Below are 17035 nucleotides of genomic sequence, written 5' to 3'. Positions count from 1 at the left end.
CCGAGATGTTGCGGGGTCAACTTCAGGAGGCGAAATCACCAGATATACCGAGCGCAGAATATGCCGAACGAGCTAGCGATACGAATATTTTTACCTTGTACGCCACTTCATAGAGTCTGAGGTCGCGGAGAAACCGTCCGAGCCCCGACATGACAGCCAAGGAACTATTTAGGTAGTGACTACTCCAATCGAGTCTGGGGTCAATGGGAGCCCTCAGCCTAGGGTGGTATTTTACGTATTTTGAAGCGGAAATTCGCTGATTGGCTCAAGTCAGATGCCATTGATATCCAGCTGCAACACCACTCCACACGTCAATGCGAAGGTTGCGGTTAAGAACATCCATGACTGGAGTCTTTACCTCGAATTTACCCGGGTACAGCCTAATACAGATCTGACCTCTGCTTGCTCCGTCTCTTGACCTCGGGAATGTGGGCTGGTGAGAATCCTCTGACTTTCGAGGGCATGCTGCTCCCTTGGCTGATTTCTGGTAACCGACGATGTTGAGGACAACGAGATATCACTCAGAGATCCGAATTTAGGCTGCTGAAATCGGTCTGATAGTTGTTCATTTGCTCTCCTGAGAACCGTCAAGGAGTCAGTGGGTAGGAATCCGGTTGATTTGAAGAGTATACTGTAGTTAAACGTTCTGCGGAAAAACATTCATGGATTAGCAATTAAGAAGAAGCTTTAAAATTCTCTATTCGATACATAAAACTCAACGGCCTTTAGTATACTCAAGAAACGCCTGGTTCAAATCGTCCCGCAAAACACACTCCTCAAAGCTAAAGCACCTAGCTAACTCCTCCAGCTCATCATGCGTCTTGCCTTTGAAAAGCTCCGCGAACTCCTTACACAGCGACTGGGCTACAAAGGTCCGAATCACCGACCTCATAACATGATTCTTTGTATCCCAGTTCAGCGGATATGTGTTCTTTGCATTGGGCGCGAACTCATCAATCCATTTCACCAGCGGCGCCACAGCAGCTTCAACCTCCGGCGAGCGCTTGGTCGAGAACCCATCCAGATAAAGAAGCTGCTTTTTCTCAAAAACTGCCTTTATCAGTTGATTATATGCCGAGTCTTGGCGCGTAGAGATCATCCCCATCAACCCGATATCCTTGTACGTCCAAACCGACCAGGAGATCCCTTCCTCTTCGTAGATCTGCAGCTGGCGGCGGAATAAATCGTACCGACACTTATTGATCTCTTTCTCGTCCGGTGCGCCAGGGAGAGCATAGGTTGGCCCGAACTCTCCGTTCCAGATGGGGACGTTGTGTTTGTGATTGAACTCGCACTTACGCAGGAACTGCGAACGCAGTTTAGCGTCTTGCTGTGGGGTTCCGCGATACAGCTCGCCCTCGGGGAAACCCATCATGCTGTAATCGTGGATTGAGTAGACGCAGTTGGGCAGGATCTCGTTAAACCCCTCCCACTCCATCGCGTAGGTGTTGCCGTCCAGGAAAAGAATGTGAACCGGGTCGATAGCCCGAATGGCCTTTTCGATGCGGGCGTAGAATGAGGCCAGGAGGGACCTAGAAGGATCTGCAGGCTCGTTGACTGGGTTGTAGCCCGCCACCCATGTATTGTCCTTGTATCGTTGGGCAATCTGCTCCCACAGCCAGACGGCCCTGTCTTGGTGGTCTTTGTAATCCCAGAAAGCGGCGTAGTTGGTGGGATTGTCCGAGTGCCAGTCTTGGTTCTGTGCTCCGGGAACGGTGTGCAGGTCTAGGATTGTGTAGATTCCGTGCTCCGCGCAGAGCTTCACGACTCGGTCGAGATGCTTGAAGCCGCTTTCCTTGAGTACGCGCGGGTTCATGTCATCCTCGAAATGACGGTGGTTGAAGGCGAGGCGGAGGCAATTGAGGCCCAGGGAACGGAAAAATTTGGCGTCTTTTTCGGTGAAGAAGTGGTAGAGCCAGCGGTCGAAAAAGAACTCGTAGCTCTCCTCGCCCATAGATTCGCGCATTGCTGCTCGGATACCTGACTCATGACCTGGGTAGCCTGTTAGGAAGTTTTCCATGCTAGAAGCTATTAGTTTGGTGGTCTTTGAGGAGTTGGAAGTAAGTACTTGAGCCATCCTCCTAGTGCTGCTCCGCGTAGAACCACTTTTGTTCCATTGCCATCGAAGAGCTGCGTGCCTTTCACGCTCAAGAATCCTGTAGCCATTATGGGAAGTGCTAATACAGGTAGACAAATATCTTTCAATGGCCGATGGTTTGGACAAGGGGCCATAAATAGAGGACTGGAAAGCACGAGCACCTCGTAGCGGCATACTGGGGGCTCGGTTGCCAATCCCCCGAGGCCCATATTTTTCTGGTACCCCTCTCTACCCCTGACCTACCAGGTAGATATTATGTATTTAGGCTAATGAGGGTCGCAGATACTCAATTGGTGAGTCTAGAGTATATGCGTCATACGTCTTTGAGCCGTGGATGAGAATCTGTAGCTTGCTCAGATCCCCCCATTGACATTACACCAACCTTTATACCTTGTTCTATCTTACGCAGGGTGGCTTCAAGATATCGAGGTCGGCCTTCAATTAACCGGAAGCCTTAATAGAGCACATTCCCAGCTCTAGGCATACGACCACTCCAACGTCTCGCTGTGCCCGTCACTGCCGCCTGCAAGCATGGCGCAGAACCCGATTATCCCAGGCTTCGCACCCGATCCATCCATCGTCCGAATTGGCGGCGATTTCTTCCTGGTTACTTCGAGTTTTCACCTATTCCCTGGACTGCCAATCTACACATCCACAGACCTCGTTTCCTGGACGCACATTGGTCTGTATCTGGCTGCGTATTCCTCTCTTTATGCCACTCCCACCTAACTAAGTGTAGGAAACGCAATAAACAGCCCAACCCAGCTCTCCCTAGCCCCCTCAAGCACACTCATCCATAATCTTTCAGGCACCCAAGAAGAAATCCTCGTAGGCACCGGAGGCTTATACGCACCCACAATCCGCCATCACAACGGCAGAACCTACATCGTGAGTACGAACGTACGGCACCTGCATTATGAAGACAAAGACAAGAACTCAAAGCCCCCGGGCGTTGCCTTTGACAATTTCCTCATATATACCGACGACATCTGGTCCGACAAGTGGAGTGACCCAATTTCCTTCGAGTTCCACGGGATTGACCCAGACCTTTTCATCGACGACGACGGACGGGTCTATATTTCTGGCTCGTCGTGGAATACAACCCCTAGCACAATAAACTGTGTTGAAATCGACCTAGAGACAGGCCAGAAGCTGTCGCCGGAAAGGGTCATCTGGGAGGGCTTTATGAAAGTCGTACCGGAGGGCCCTCACATCTATAAATGCAGGAACTGGTACTACCTCCTAGCCGCTGAAGGCGGCACCCATGAAGACCACCAGCTCTCCATCGCGCGGTCAAAGATTATCTGGGGTCCGTACGAGAGTTGTCCCTCGAATCCGATATTACCACCGGCCACAGCGCGCAACGGGTATCAGAATGTCCAGTACAATGGCCACGGCGACCTCTTTCAAGACGGTAAGGGGAACTGGTGGCTGGTCTTTCTTGCTGTGCGCAAGGATCCAGAGGGTCGGTGCGTTATGGGTCGAGAAACATTTATCTGCCCTGTTCAGTGGCCGGACGACGAATGGCCTGTTATCATGCATCCGCTACCCCTGGGCGTTGCATCTGAGGATATGAAGATGATGGGCTCTATCTCTACTCTGTTAACTGTAAATCAACGGGTTGGCCTTGTATGGATTCGCGACCCGGATTTCGGAACGTATGATGTCTCTGACGATGCGAGTATGATCAACATGGTGGCTTCGACGAGGGACCTTGACGACCGTGTTGGTCCTCATTCCTTCGTCGGTAGGCGTCAGCGCGCACTCGACGGCCAGGCATCAGTGACTCTCTTAGCAAACCAGGGCCACGTTCTCCAGAACCAGGGTCTGCGTGCCGGGCTAGCATACTATAAGGATGAGCACCGGTTCGCGAGAATCGAATACGACTACGATGCGGCTGTCGTGACGTTTGAGATGAAGAATGCCGGCAGGAATCCTGCTATCCATCTCACTCTCGACAATGTTTCGCAAAGCTGCTTTCAAGGTCTTGATATACAGTTTAGGATTGAGTATACGGAGCAGGTGCTCAGGTTTGGATACCGTGCTGGGCGTATTGCGGAGTCTGGCTGGGTGCCTGTTGGCACTGTTGATACGCTGGATCTGACCGACAGGGACTTTACTGGGCCGTGTATTGGTGTGTTTGCTGTGCAGAGACCTTTCGGGGATGATTCTTTGTTGAGTAGAGTGTCTTTTGTCGATTTGACCGTTAGCTAAGTAGGTGCAAATTCAGGAATAGACATTATGTGCTTGAATATGGGTATTGCAGACTTTCTTTCCATATTCGTAGCTAGATAGCTCTCAATGATCTACCAACATGGGCATCGGTCAGTATTTTATTCTCCACAACTAATGAGAGGGTATGACGCGTACGCTTGGGCTTTTGAAGCCTGAGGGGGGTTTTGGAGAGGTTGATGGCGAGTGGGATTGCTGTTATGAGGCATTAGTTACTGATGGTCTTACTGCCGGTGATAAGGTGGTGCGAGCGAGGGAGATGTAATAAAAACGACATTCAATAATAGTAAAAAGTAAGATCTAAGTCTATCCACCCAATCAGTACAAGAAGCGTGGGGGGTAACGGGGTTCAGCTAGGTATAGCTGAAGCTGAAGCCAGAGTAATAGAACAAAAGGCTATCGAGTAGGCCATAATAGAAGAAGAAGGAAATTACAGGAACACCTCGCCCGGATTATGTGCCTCACTCCTCATATCCTAGATTCATTCCACAGTCCTCCGGCAAAGCAGTCCGCTATGCAAGTCATAATCCCAAGTATCGCTCTCAATACCACCCCAGACAAACAAACTCTCAGTCGGGTCATACTTACGCTTGACCTTAACAAGACGGCCATAGTTCTCACCGTAGAAGTCCTCTTTCCAGGTGCTGCTGAAGACGTTGCCCTCATTGGCGTACGACCCGCCGCCCGGAGCCCAGTTCCTCCAAACCGGCTCGATGTTCTTCTCATACCATTCGATTCCAGTAGTCAATGCCTCGAAGGCATCAGCAGTGGCATTGACTGGGGCACCGTACGTCATGAGATGGGCGTAGGCTGTACGCCACACGGGGTGAGCGCTCCCGCGTCGTTCCTCCGGTGTCTTTGCAGTCCCCGGTCCGCCCTGTAATCCAAATAGAGCCATAGAGCCACTACCAGGAGTGGGGGATACCATGAGCTGCTCAAGATACAGACGAAGATTATCCCTGTCGAGTTCTGATAGTTCACGTTTTCCCAGAAGACGGCTGGTGATCAAGCTGCTAGCACCGCTCGACTGACTCGCGAGTTGATTGGGTTTCACTCTGTTCCAGTAGCTGTTCGTGATGGGCTCCTGGAGAACAACAGTGACATGGCCGTGGCCTGCCTTTCTGATGCTAGTGGCCAGATCTGAGAGCGTGCTGTTCATTTTCGACGTCGTTGTGTTGAATCCGGTTAGGTTAATAATTGCTGCAGCTCCGCCAACGTTCTGCGTTAGGCCCATATAGGTCTTGATGTTGTCTCCTGACAGGGCCATGACTGTGCCCGTGAGACCCGAGTCCATGAGATCGGGTATCAAGCTAGCTACCTCCGCAAGGGCGTCCCAGGAGGCATCGGTGCTGTTTGCTTTGGGAGTGGCGTAGAAGGAGAGGCCACCGGCGACCACACTCTTGGGGACTGGGTGCGTCCCGAGAACGAATTCAGTGACCACACCGAATTGGCCTCCGCCGGCACCGCGGACAGCCCAGAACAGATCCTGATTTTGGTGGTCGTTGGCGACAAGGCGGCGGCCGTCAGATGTGACTATTGTAACTTGGTAGACATTATCCGAGGCAAGGCCGTAGGTGCTTGATAACAGTCCATGGCCACCATTCTGGATGAGCCCTCCCAGACCAACCGTCGCGTCTTCGCCTCCAACGATTGTTCGATTGACACTATGAACGTGTGTGTATGCAGACCCCCAATTGTTGCCACTGCCGAGGATTGCAACGTTTGCGGTGCCGTTTCCGCCAGGGAGAGGCCAGTTCGGTTCGTGTTTAAAGTGCCTGAGGTTGCGCGTCCAGATGGATAGGGAGAATGCACCGGTAGAGCTAGATACGATTGACCTGTTAGTGAGTGTTCCAGCATATCGGCCCACGAAGGACATACCGCCCGCTCATGTCGTGGCCTGTTCCCTTGATGACAATACGAATATTCTTCTCTGAAGCCCACTTCATCGCTGTCGCGATCTGCCCTTCGGTGGTGGCATTGACAATGTACTGCGGCAAGGCGCCGATAGTACAGCCTCTGTCTTCGACATACCCCTCCACACCAAGAGGCAAGCAGGAGTGGTTGGTGTAGATTGAGTAGTCAACACTTTCGGGCCATTTGGCGTGATAAGCGGCGTATGCCCAGTGTTCGGTCACGTCGGTGCAGTTCTGGGTTGAGCCGAATGGGTTTCCAGAGTAGCACGAGGAGGCTGCGGGGGTAGTTCGTATGAGAGTGCCATCAATGGACTTGTTAAAAGAAGTCCATTCTTCAGTTGATGGCCAAGATGAATCTTGGGGGGTTGATTTGCAGTCGTGGGTTGCCGCTCCTACTGCAGTGGCTGCAAGGAGCAGAACAGAAGAGAGGAGTTGAATGCGCATCGTTAGTACGCAGAGAGATGTCGTGAACTCAGACAATTGATATGTCTACAGTCGGCGTCAACGATGCCTTTATATGCCACAGACTTAGTATACGAGTACGAAAAATCGTGAACAAAACGGTGCAACGGTTACAGATAGACATCAGTGGAGCCCCAGAAACATCTCTACCTATCGCAGAGGCTAACTGTTTACTCCAGAAGTTTGGAAGATCCCCGAATTGGCACAATTAGGCTTCGCTATTTCCCCTGACAGGGGAACAAGCATGGCATACTCGTGGGAGATCTCTAGAAAAATAGTCAGCTTAGCACATGGCCAGGCCCACATTTATGACGATCGCACAAGCTTGTGGATCCTTAAGTCTAATCCAAGTTTAGTATAGCTGTCGTACTCGTACAATTGCCTCCCACGTCATAGATAAAACCTGGTTCTCGATCGATGTACAGGGCGACACGATGTTTTGCGCAAAAAACGCGCCACGTGTGTCATGCCAGGCCGCATTCTGCTACCAGGAGGAAGACTACACGGAGAATTGTCGGAGAATCAGTAGTGAGAGACCGAGGCAACATCGTGAACTCGCACAACAGTACAAGACATCATAGGGTCGATGTGGTTCTAGGTCGCCTGCGCTCAATACTCACTATATGACATGAAGCATGGATTCTGAATCATCTCTACCACTAAGACACAAACAGCGAATATCAGCCTCAGAGTGAGTAATGGTGCAACTGATTGATGCCGGCATAAACCGGACGATATGCAGTAAAACAATCACCTGTTACGAAGAAACTGGCCACATAGACCTCCAAAGGTTGAGATCGCTGCGTTCGAGCGTTGTAGAGTGTCCCGGTTGACTCGACGCCTTGCAGGCGCTCCGTTGGCGCGCGGGTCATGAGGTTCAAGCCGGATATCAACGCAAGTAAGCCGAGCGCCCATCGCTTGCCCTACCATATGTTAGATTCCTACTACACATTCACAATGCACAGGTAGACCCTGGTATACCCCGACTCTCCACGATCTTGACTGCCGGAGTACAGACTGCCAACTGGAGAGATTCTGGAGTGGTGTTCTAAATTCTAACAGCCACCAGGAACTGTGAGAATCAAGACGATCAGGCTGTGTGATTGGCCATCGAGTCCACATAAACCCAGGGCCGATCGACAGGAGAATCGGGAAAGAGAAGGAGTCGGTGAACGAGTGGCGGTCCACCTAGGCTCTTCGGAGCAATCGGAGGCTGGCTTCGGGATGCCGAATTCAAGTGGGCGGGCCCTGATTCGGCCTTCCGAAGTCGTCCCGAAAAGAAGGAATGCCGACCTCAACCCACCATGAACAATCTCTACACTCCCCGGTTGTAGTCACCCCGGAAAACTTCAGATGTATATACTAGGTCAATAATATCTAGGATTGACAATGAACGAAGACATTCGCGTTGGGAACAATCCAACACGAACTATGGGAGGCTGAAAAAATTCCCTGGTCAGAGGTGGACCCGGTGCTGGATCCAACTCGGTCAAGCTTCAGAAACCTCTCACTCTGGCTCTGCAGATTTTTGGCTGGGGCGTTTACGCTGACATCATATCTCGTCATGGTAAGCTGGAAGAAAGCATTTGTTGAGCTTTTGATAATGCATATTGTGTCCATTCTCATTCTTGGCGATACTATAAGTATTCCCTCCTCGCTCCCCAGCTTCGGTATCCCGATCACGGCGCTTCAACCCTCCTCTTTCCCCGCCTCCGGTTCCATCAGTCACAATGGCCCCCGCATCAATAGCTGGCTCGGACAAAGAGTCACGTCGAAGCAACGTGATTCGAAACTGGATTGTCGGTGGCAAGTACCGCGAGGACAGCGAGAAGCTTGCTCCCTACCGGACCGACAAGGGCGCCCCTGAGGAGTATGACTTCGATATACCAGCAACCGCAGTCGAATGTCAACATCTGAAAGAGAGCAACGAGGATGTGCTTGTGCTGGATTTCTTAGATGGCGACACGGAGAACCCATTCAACTGGCGTCCCGCCAAAAAGATCTTCATCTCCGCCCTGCTTTGCCTCATGACCCTCTTCGTCGGTCTTGCAACAACAGCCTACAGCTCCGGCATAGGCAACATGACCTCAGATCTTGGCGTCTCCAATGAGCTCGGTCAACTCGGCCTCTTCACCTTCAACTTCGTTTGCGCATTGGCGCCTCTCTTCCTCGCCCCCTTCTGTGAGCTCGTCGGTCGCCGAGTGATCTATGTCGGCGCCTTCGCACTTTTCTCCATCATGTTCATCGGCCTCGCACTCGGCCAGAACATCGCTACCATCATCGTCTGCCGCGCCCTCCTCGGTCTCTTCGGCTCTGTAGGCACGATCCTTGTCGGCGGAACCTTCAGTGACATGTACCGCCCCGACGACCGTGCAATTCCCATGGCGACCTTCTCCTACGTCGCAATTCTCGGCACCGTCGGAGCCCCCATCTACGCAGGCTTCATCGACGAAACCATCGGATGGCGATGGATCGAGGGAATTCAGGGATTGGCAAATATCCCGCTCGTAATTCTTGTCGCCATCTTCCTGCAGGAAACGCGAGGAGGCGCCATCCTAGACAAACGCGCAAAGCTTCTCCGCCAACAAACTGGCGACGAACGCTTCCGCTCCGTCAAGGACCTCGAAGCCCCAACCCTGAAGCAAATGCTACACCGCTCCTCCATCAAAGCCGTGCACATGCTCTTCACCGAACCAGCTGTCTTCGCCTTCGCCCTCTGGATCGGCTTCGCCTGGTTCGTGACCTTCCTCTTCCTCTCCGTCATCCCAATCACCTTCCAGGAGAAGCGCGGGTGGAGCGAGGGCGTCGCAGGCCTCCCCTACATCTCACTCTGCATCGGCACAACAATCGGGTTCGCAACCAACTTCTTCCAAATCCGGAAATACAAGACCATCATGGCCTCTCGGGACCGCAGAATTGTCCCCGAGTCTCGCCTTTACGGCGCCATGTTCGGCGCCATTTGGCTCCCCATCGGCCTTTTTATCTACTCCTTCACGCAGTACGGCCACCTACACTGGATCGGCCCGGCGATTGCCCTCGCCCCCATCGCCGTGGGCATATTCTTCATTTTCGAGGCCACCTATAGTTTCACCTCGGACTGCTATGGTGAGAACTCCTCGTCTGCGATCGCGGGCCAGGGTCTTGTGCGTAACACCCTCGGCGCTGTTTCCCCGCTGTTCGCGTCGCAGTTCTTCCATAATGTGGGCAGTCAGTATGCCGGGTTGATTTTGGCTCTTGCGGCGTCGGCGCTGGCGCTGATTCCGTTTGTGTTCTTTAAGTTTGGGCCGAAGATCCGCGCGCGCTCGAAGCTGGCTTCTAGTCAGATGGGGGATGATGTGCAGAAGAAGAAGACTGGGTTGTATATGTATAGGTAGAGATGGAAAGATGCGTACACTACCACAGTACTCCGCTGGCACATGTATGATATATGTTGATGAAATAAACATCTCGAATCATGACTGAATGTTCGAAAGTCTTGCCACCCTCATTTTTCTCAAAAATTTTAAATCTCTCAGTGAATAGTGCCTAAATAGGATATCAAATCCTGCTTCTAAGTAAACGCTCTCGGCAGCCACCAACGGAGAGATTGCTGGCAAATGAATGAATGCGCCGTTTGCACCAAGAGTCTTCAAATAGCGCCTTCAAAGTTCATCCCGTAACGTGTTGACTTGCAGCCTCAGGCAGTAGATTCCCTGGGGGACGAGGGCCTTATAGCCTCAGGCATAAAGCTCGGCGCGGGTAAAATCAGCTCCGACGCATTTAGCCGGTCACTCGAGACACGAGCATCTTCGTCCTCTTCGTTTCTCTTCCTCATTCAATCCAGCCATTGGCTACTCTCACCACGTAGATTTCAAACGGGGAGTTCTGCGTTTGACATGTCTTTCAAGAGACGCCCTCGTGCAGCTGCAGACTGCCGTCCTACTTCACACTGTACCTCCTGAGTCGAGCTCCGTCGATACAACGACCAGCTCCACCATGCGCCACAGAAGGTCGCATCGCAAGTCCAAAGATGGCTGTCTTGTCTGTAAGAAAAGGAAAATCAAGGTTTTTACCCTCGCTACATTGGTCTACTGGCCAAGCTGCCAGGGCGCTCGTTTTCCAAATGAGACTAACCGGACATCTGCAAGCTAGTGTGACGAAGCGAAACCGAGCTGCGCGAACTGTGTCAATTTTGGAGTATCCTGCAGCTTCGATCATCGGTCTACGTCTAGCAACATTACGAGTCCCATCGTGCCCTTTAACAATGAATCTTCGACTCCTACAAGGCGTGGGCGCGGCAGGCCCCGTAAGGACTGGACAACCGCAGCCCGGGAGCGTCAGATCGAGAGGCCCACGGTCACAGCATCGGAACCTTCGTTGAATGAGTCGCTGCCTAGGCATCAAACCCCGCCCAGTCCTTCACGCGCCGATCACAGTTCCTTGAATATCGCTGATCTCGAGCTCCTCATACATTTCACCTCGCACACTGGACCAAGCCTTGCCCATCCCGATCCTGCAGACAATTCTATCGCTCGGTTCTGGTCGTATAACGTTCCCCGTCTTGGTTTGTCGTATCATACAGTGCTTCATCTTGTGCTTGGTTTATCTGCATACCACCTAGCCTACTCGGCTCACACCCCCGAGAAGAACGCCCGATACTTGACTCTCGCAGACCACCACAGCTCATCCGGTCTATCAGAACTTACAAAAGCGCTCCAGAGCATTGATAATTCCAATTGTGGCGCTCTGTATGTGTGTGCAGTTCTCGTATCCTTTTGCACATTTGCAGCTGGGCCTACGGATCAGGACGACTTGCTTGTTTGCAATATTTCTAATCAGGCCGCTCATAGCTGGATGTCTGTTGTTCAAGGCGTTCGATTGATTCGCGAGACCTTTGAGCCGTCAGTTCTCTTCTCTGGGCTTACAGAACCCCTTGCGCCCGCTCACGATGAGTCACCGGCTCCTTTGCAACCAAGGTGTATTGAGTTTGGGTTTCCACGAGTCGATTGGGAAGAGCCTGTACACCGTCTACGGGATTTCCTTGGCTCGAGTAGCGATCCCGATACAGCCATCTGCCTCGAAGCATTTCACGTTGTGGAACGTATCTACGAAGCAAGTTACAGCAAGAGTGACGGTTCCATTAATTGCCAGGCGCGCTACAAATTCGTTTTCTTGTGGCTATATGCTATGGACAATCAATTCGTGAGGTGCTTGCAGCAGAAGCATCCGTTGAGCTTGCTTGTACTCGCATACTATGCCTTCTTGCTTACGACTCTACAACGAGACTGGTTTATCCAGAGCTGGCCGACCCACATTCTGAACCGGATACAGGAATTGATTGATCGAGACTATCTCGAATGGCTCCGATGGCCTGTGGAGCAAGCTGGCTTACCTCTCTTATAGAGACGCCCTGGATGGCTAAGTGAGATCATGACCTAGAATTGCCAGTACTACACAATATGCTTGGACTATAAACACAAACCAACAAAGCGAACGAACATGTGGCCCATGCTATATTGAACACTGGCCCTGAGCTCGGTGTCCATGTAACGGAGCTACAGGTTGACTCGCAAGAGACATCAGCCCGTATCATGCCGTACTGTTGCCTGGTAGCGGAAACTTCTCGATGACCTGGGATTCCCCTGTGATCGTGAAACTTGCCGTGGGGTAATCCTGTTCCACATCCACCAGCAAGGTATAATCTCCCGGGTACAGCGCGACGCTCCCATCCGACAGACCTCGCACGAGTGAAGCCACCGTCACCTCGATCTCCACATCTCGCGCTTCCCCGGGCTTGATCTGCGCGGCGCGAGAGTAACCGACCAAGGTCTTGATCGGGGCAGGCTGTGGGCCGACCTCTTGGGCACTCGCAAAGACAAGAGCTACATAGTCGGAAGTCACGTCTCCGGTGTTCGTAACCGCAAGAGAAAATGTGTCCACGACGTTCAGATCCGCGCGGTCGCCCTCTGTCAGCGTCGTAACATCATATGGGCCAAAACTCTCCTTGCCCCAGGCAACGTCGAACGTGGTATAGTGCAGGCCATACCCGAAGGGAAGGACGGCGTCCTCGTACCACCGATATGTGCGGCCTGGGTTGTCAGTCCCCGGTCGTAGGGTCATATCAGTCATTGCCACTTCGTCAACATATCTCTTGGGGTACTGCGTGATTGGAAGTCGGCCTGCAGGTGCTACTTCACCGGTGAGGACTTCAAATACCCCGACACCACCCGCTTGGCTCGGGTACCCGACCCAGATTATTGCGCCAACGTTCTCGTTAGACAGTAACTCTGAGTCATCTAATTGACCGCCGCCGAATTGAACGATAGTCAATGGCTTTCCGATCTCAGCAAGACGGATGATAAGCTCTTCCTGATTCCCAGGCCAGTCAATTTGAGTGCGATCGAGAGATTCCTCTTCAATGCTGTTGTCCATGCCGCCAAAGAATATAGTAACATCCGCCTCCTCTGCAATGCTCAGAGCATTTTCGAAACCTTTAGTGCTCGTAGAATTGATCTCTGTACCCTCTGCAGCCAAGACCGTGTATCCCAGCTGCTCAGCCGCTTCGATCATCGTCGGGATGTATCTGGCCGGACCAGCATAGTTGCTTTGCAGCTCGGTAGTAAAGTTGATGTACGGGCCGATCAAAGCCACCGTCCCATTGCTCCTCAAAGGAAGCGTCTTATCAATGTTCTTCAGCAACACAGTGCCTTGCGTCGCGACAGACCGGGCAACCTCTTCTGCTTCGGCCGTCGAAACAGCATCCCATCCGATCGACCTAAGCGGCTGGTCATCGGCTGGGTCAAAGTACCCAAGCTGCACGAGCGACGTGTACAATCTTGTCACCGCCGTGTCCAAAGTCTCCTCAGTGATCAAGCCCTGCGCCTCTGCCTCACCAAGGTGTGTCGGGAGGTATCGACCACAGTCCAAGTCCACCCCAGCATTCAACGCAGCGGCGGCAGCCTCCGGCGCAGTCTCCACATAATGATGCCAGGTATGCATCCGCTCAATAGCATTGCAGTCGCCCGTGACCCAATGCCCCGGTCCCTCCCACTCCCAATGCTCCCTCAGCACAGTCTGCAGGAAATACCGATCAGCGCACGCTGGCACCCCATTTACTGCATTATAGCTGCACATAAACGCCCCGACATGCGCATCCATCGCACAGGTCTTGAACGGCGGCAGATAGTACTCCACCAGGTCTTCCGGCGACACAATCGCGTCGAACTCGAACCGGCTCACCCCGCCCCACTCCTCCAGGTCATAGGCCGAGAGGTGCTTGCACGTTGCAAGGACCTTGGGGTTCTGGGGATCATCGCCCTGTAACCCGGCCACAAACTCCATCACGTACCGCGAGCAGTGCAGCGGGTCTTCGCCGGGTGTTTCCTGACCTCGGCCCCATCGCGGGTCCTTGAAGGGGTTGATGTTGGGTGTCCAGTAGTCCAGCCCGGCATGGTCGCTGTTCGAGAACGCTCTCGCCTCGGTGCTGATTATTGTTGCGACCTGTCGGACAAGCGCGTCGTTGAACGACGCCCCCAGGACAATCGGTGCAGGGAACGACGTCGCGTAGCTGAACTCGCCTTCTTCTTCGAATGTCACGCCGTGTTTCTCCGCGACGCCGTGCAGGGCTTCATTCCACCAGTTGTATGGGGGGAGGCCGAGCCGCGGCGCACCGGCGGCTTCGTGGCCGGTATTGTTGATCTTCTCTTCGAGATTCAGAGCTGCGACGAGGGACTTTGCGCGTGTCACTGGGTCGAGGGAGACATCGCAAATGGCAAGCTCGCTGAGAGGCCCGGACGTGCAGTCCGGGAAGTGCGACTGAGATTGAGCGAGGGAGGGTACAATCAGAGGAAGGAGACTGGCGTAGTGCCAGTTATTGATGACGACCATTGTCGCTGCGTCTGCTGTTAAACTGGTCAAGTCCATCACGACGATCTGAGGGAGTATTTATGTACTGCACACCCCGTCTACAGGCTAAAGAGGTTGAGAGATCTGCATTGTGAACAACCGGCTCATACGATTCAGGACTCCTCCCATTGAGGAACTGTTGTGTAACCAAATGCGCTGAGATGATGCTGCGGCCGACGTAATCAGGCTGAATCAGTCCCCTCGCCTATTCTGCAGGAAATATCCTGTCTCCGACTCAAAAAGTCCGGGGTCGATAGTACATCGCGGGGAAATACAGAGAAGCCAAGAATGAGCGACCTTGAAATGGGCGAATCCAGCTCTGAAGATCGACAACCATGCAGAACAACGACCGACAATTCTCCTCCAATTGGATCTCGGGGGGCTAAATGCCCCTTTCTTCAGAGTTTAGCCAGAAGCTTGCTTGCTTGCTTGCTTGCTTGCTTGCTTGCTTGCTCCTGAGTACTCATCATTGTGCCAGGGCCGTGAAAGTCCACCGCGCATGCTTAATCTCCGCACCTTGCATAAAGTGCTTTATCCTCCCAAACTCCTTGAACCCATTACTTTCCGCGAAGGAGAAGTGCTGCTGCACTGTGTCCCACCCGGAGAACAAAACAAACTCTTCCTTCTCTACCTCCTTCCCATCGTCATCAACTTCTTTATCGACCCTCCACCCACCAGTAATCCTTCTCGGCCCCTGAAACTCCTTCAAATGATGCTTCGTCGCCCCGAACGTCCTCGCAAACCCCACCTTTGTCAACGGCGAGAGAAAATACCGCCCAATGCCGACTACAGCCGCCTCGTATGGAATGCCCTCGTCGCTCTCCTCTTCTTTTGCGGGCAATAAGGAACCCAGTTCCAAATGCTCCAACCCAACAACTTCTACCTCATCAGCCAATCCGCCCATAATCGCCTTGTTTCTCTCTGACGGAATCCATTCTTCCACATGCTGCGCGACAGAGTCCCACTGGCCTAGGATGTAGATGTAGTTCGGGTCTTCGATCTGCGTGAGCAGGTATGTTGTCGCGTTGGTGTACTCTGCTTGGGCTTGCAGGCCGGAGCGGAGTTGGGAGAGGATGTGCGTGTTGGTGGGGTTGTCTAGCGGGAGGTTATTCTTTAGGTGCAAGGTGGCGAGCTCGGTGACGGGCATCTTGTTACTCCCAGGTGGTTGAAGCTTGCAGGGTTGGGTTTGGAGTTGGAGTAAATAGTCCTAAGGATAAGGGTACTCTGTAGGGTCTTTATACTTGTAGAGCTAGAGTGGAGCGATCGGAGATAGGCATCGGAGACGGGGCGGCCAGACGGGGCGGGGCTAGGGATCAAGGCCGTGACGACGCCGGGCGCCGCCGTGTCTCACACTCACAGTCAACCTTGATTTATGAGAGAGTACTTCTACAGATCATGCATGATAGCCTCGTGATACAATCATTGCATGTATTTAAAGTCTCCTTCATGTTTACTTGCGAAAGACCAACGGCTGCCATATAAGATCGCCTCGCCCGTAGCATACCCATACCCGTACCCATATCTATAGACATGGCCGTAGTCAAAGTCACGGTCAGCGCTTGCTTGTGGGCACTTTAATGAGCTGCGACTGTTCATATCGTGGTTATAACCTGGGTCACCAGTGTCATGTCGGTATCCGTATTCGGATCTTAGCCGGGGGTCAATCTGGCTGTTTAGCGCACAATCGGCACTAAACGCAGGCTTGGAGGATGAGGAGCACCTGGCGCTCGGTGGCTTGTCTCGGTTAGGATATGATATCGCATACAGTTCAGGGCTTCTACAGCTCACCTGAAACATAGATATTGATGGTGTGTCCTGTTTTGAGTCCGTGGTTGGATCTGGGGGTTTGTGAATAGAGTCCATTTCATTGTTCGGTAGGGCTTTTGCTCTCATGCGGCTTTCTAGAGTATCTTTCCTAGGTTGAGCCATGTTGAGGGTTGGTGATAGAACATTTGACCGCGAGGGTTTGATTTGGGTCGATGATCTGCCTAGGTCATGCAGGGTGAAATGGGCCAAATATATATTTGCAAACCGGGAAAGAAAAACCCATCAAAATCTCAAGACTGAACTCACGGAACTCAGGTATACAGACCCGTGCAAGCCAGAGACACCGTAGATGACGCATAATGTCTGAACAACATTAGTGTTGACGGAAATGATGGTCCATCCAAGTACATCGGCCCCGGTAGGGTGGTACGATACTCTATTGTAGGCAACAGAGATTGTTATTAACATAAGATCAAAAACAGAAAATCAATTCATCGAACAGGCAAGGTGGCCGAGCGGTCTAAGGCGCGCGGTTAAGGCTTCCAATTCGGATCCCTCCTCTTGAGTTTATCAAGTTTCCGCGTCATTAATTTGGCGTGGGTTCGAATCCCACCCTTGTCAGTCTTTTCTTTTTTCTTTCCCCCTCCCCCCTCCCTTTCTTTCATCTGTCGCACTCACA

General features: G+C 52.5%; 8 protein-coding genes and 1 non-coding gene across 9 annotated transcripts; 4 read left to right on the top strand and 5 right to left on the bottom strand.

Moving 5' to 3' along the window:
* Positions 1-715: 715 nt before the first annotated feature.
* Positions 716-2166, bottom strand: BJY04DRAFT_225829 (glycoside hydrolase family 5 protein; the record flags this gene model as incomplete). The annotated part of the gene is made up of 2 exons (XM_073718273.1): positions 716-2021; positions 2069-2166. The coding sequence occupies 2 exons, from the start codon at positions 2164-2166 to the stop codon at positions 716-718; spliced, it is 1404 nt and encodes a 467-aa protein (XP_073564393.1).
* A 463-nt stretch (positions 2167-2629) lies between these two features.
* BJY04DRAFT_211956 (putative xylosidase/arabinosidase) lies at positions 2630-4403 on the top strand (the record flags this gene model as incomplete). The annotated part of the gene is made up of 3 exons (XM_073714474.1): positions 2630-2780; positions 2838-4243; positions 4386-4403. The coding sequence occupies 3 exons, from the start codon at positions 2630-2632 to the stop codon at positions 4401-4403; spliced, it is 1575 nt and encodes a 524-aa protein (XP_073564392.1).
* A 200-nt stretch (positions 4404-4603) lies between these two features.
* Positions 4604-6963, bottom strand: BJY04DRAFT_203570 (putative isoamyl alcohol oxidase). Its single transcript, XM_073713368.1, has 2 exons — positions 6209-6963; positions 4604-6150 (listed from the first exon to the last, which is right to left on the bottom strand). Exons 1-2 carry the CDS (start codon positions 6685-6687, stop codon positions 4812-4814), a joined length of 1818 nt encoding a protein of 605 aa, XP_073564391.1. The 5' UTR covers positions 6688-6963; the 3' UTR covers positions 4604-4811.
* Positions 6964-8420: 1457 nt separating this feature from the next.
* BJY04DRAFT_225825 (major facilitator superfamily domain-containing protein) lies at positions 8421-10115 on the top strand. The gene has a single exon (XM_073718272.1). It carries the CDS (start codon positions 8436-8438, stop codon positions 10077-10079), a length of 1644 nt encoding a protein of 547 aa, XP_073564390.1. The 5' UTR covers positions 8421-8435; the 3' UTR covers positions 10080-10115.
* Positions 10116-10530: 415 nt separating this feature from the next.
* Positions 10531-12180, top strand: BJY04DRAFT_11765 (Zn(II)2Cys6 transcription factor). The gene is made up of 2 exons (XM_073708277.1): positions 10531-10749; positions 10837-12180. The coding sequence occupies exons 1-2, from the start codon at positions 10681-10683 to the stop codon at positions 12085-12087; spliced, it is 1320 nt and encodes a 439-aa protein (XP_073564389.1). The 5' UTR covers positions 10531-10680; the 3' UTR covers positions 12088-12180.
* A 93-nt stretch (positions 12181-12273) lies between these two features.
* On the bottom strand, positions 12274-14571 carry bxlB (putative beta-xylosidase; the record flags this gene model as incomplete). The annotated part of the gene is made up of 1 exon (XM_073718077.1): positions 12274-14571. The coding sequence occupies one exon, from the start codon at positions 14569-14571 to the stop codon at positions 12274-12276; it is 2298 nt and encodes a 765-aa protein (XP_073564388.1).
* Positions 14572-15019: 448 nt separating this feature from the next.
* Positions 15020-15788, bottom strand: BJY04DRAFT_203565 (uncharacterized protein). Its single transcript, XM_073713367.1, has one exon. It carries the CDS (start codon positions 15734-15736, stop codon positions 15056-15058), a length of 681 nt encoding a protein of 226 aa, XP_073564387.1. The 5' UTR covers positions 15737-15788; the 3' UTR covers positions 15020-15055.
* An 18-nt stretch (positions 15789-15806) lies between these two features.
* On the bottom strand, positions 15807-16735 carry BJY04DRAFT_203563 (uncharacterized protein). Its single transcript, XM_073713366.1, has one exon. The coding sequence runs from the start codon at positions 16516-16518 to the stop codon at positions 16009-16011; it is 510 nt and encodes a 169-aa protein (XP_073564386.1). The 5' UTR covers positions 16519-16735; the 3' UTR covers positions 15807-16008.
* Positions 16736-16857: 122 nt separating this feature from the next.
* On the top strand, positions 16858-16977 carry BJY04DRAFT_t161. The gene has a single exon. It is a non-coding gene; the product is annotated as a tRNA-Leu (tRNA).
* The last annotated feature ends 58 nt before the right edge of the window (positions 16978-17035 follow it).

Source organism: Aspergillus karnatakaensis, assembly GCF_047715665.1.
Source record: "Aspergillus karnatakaensis strain CBS 102800 unplaced genomic scaffold BJY04scaffold_103, whole genome shotgun sequence".
In the NCBI taxonomy this organism is placed as follows: domain Eukaryota; kingdom Fungi; phylum Ascomycota; class Eurotiomycetes; order Eurotiales; family Aspergillaceae; genus Aspergillus; species Aspergillus karnatakaensis.
The sequence above is the reverse complement of the archived record's forward strand: the minus strand, read 5'-3'. Positions and strand labels throughout refer to the sequence as shown.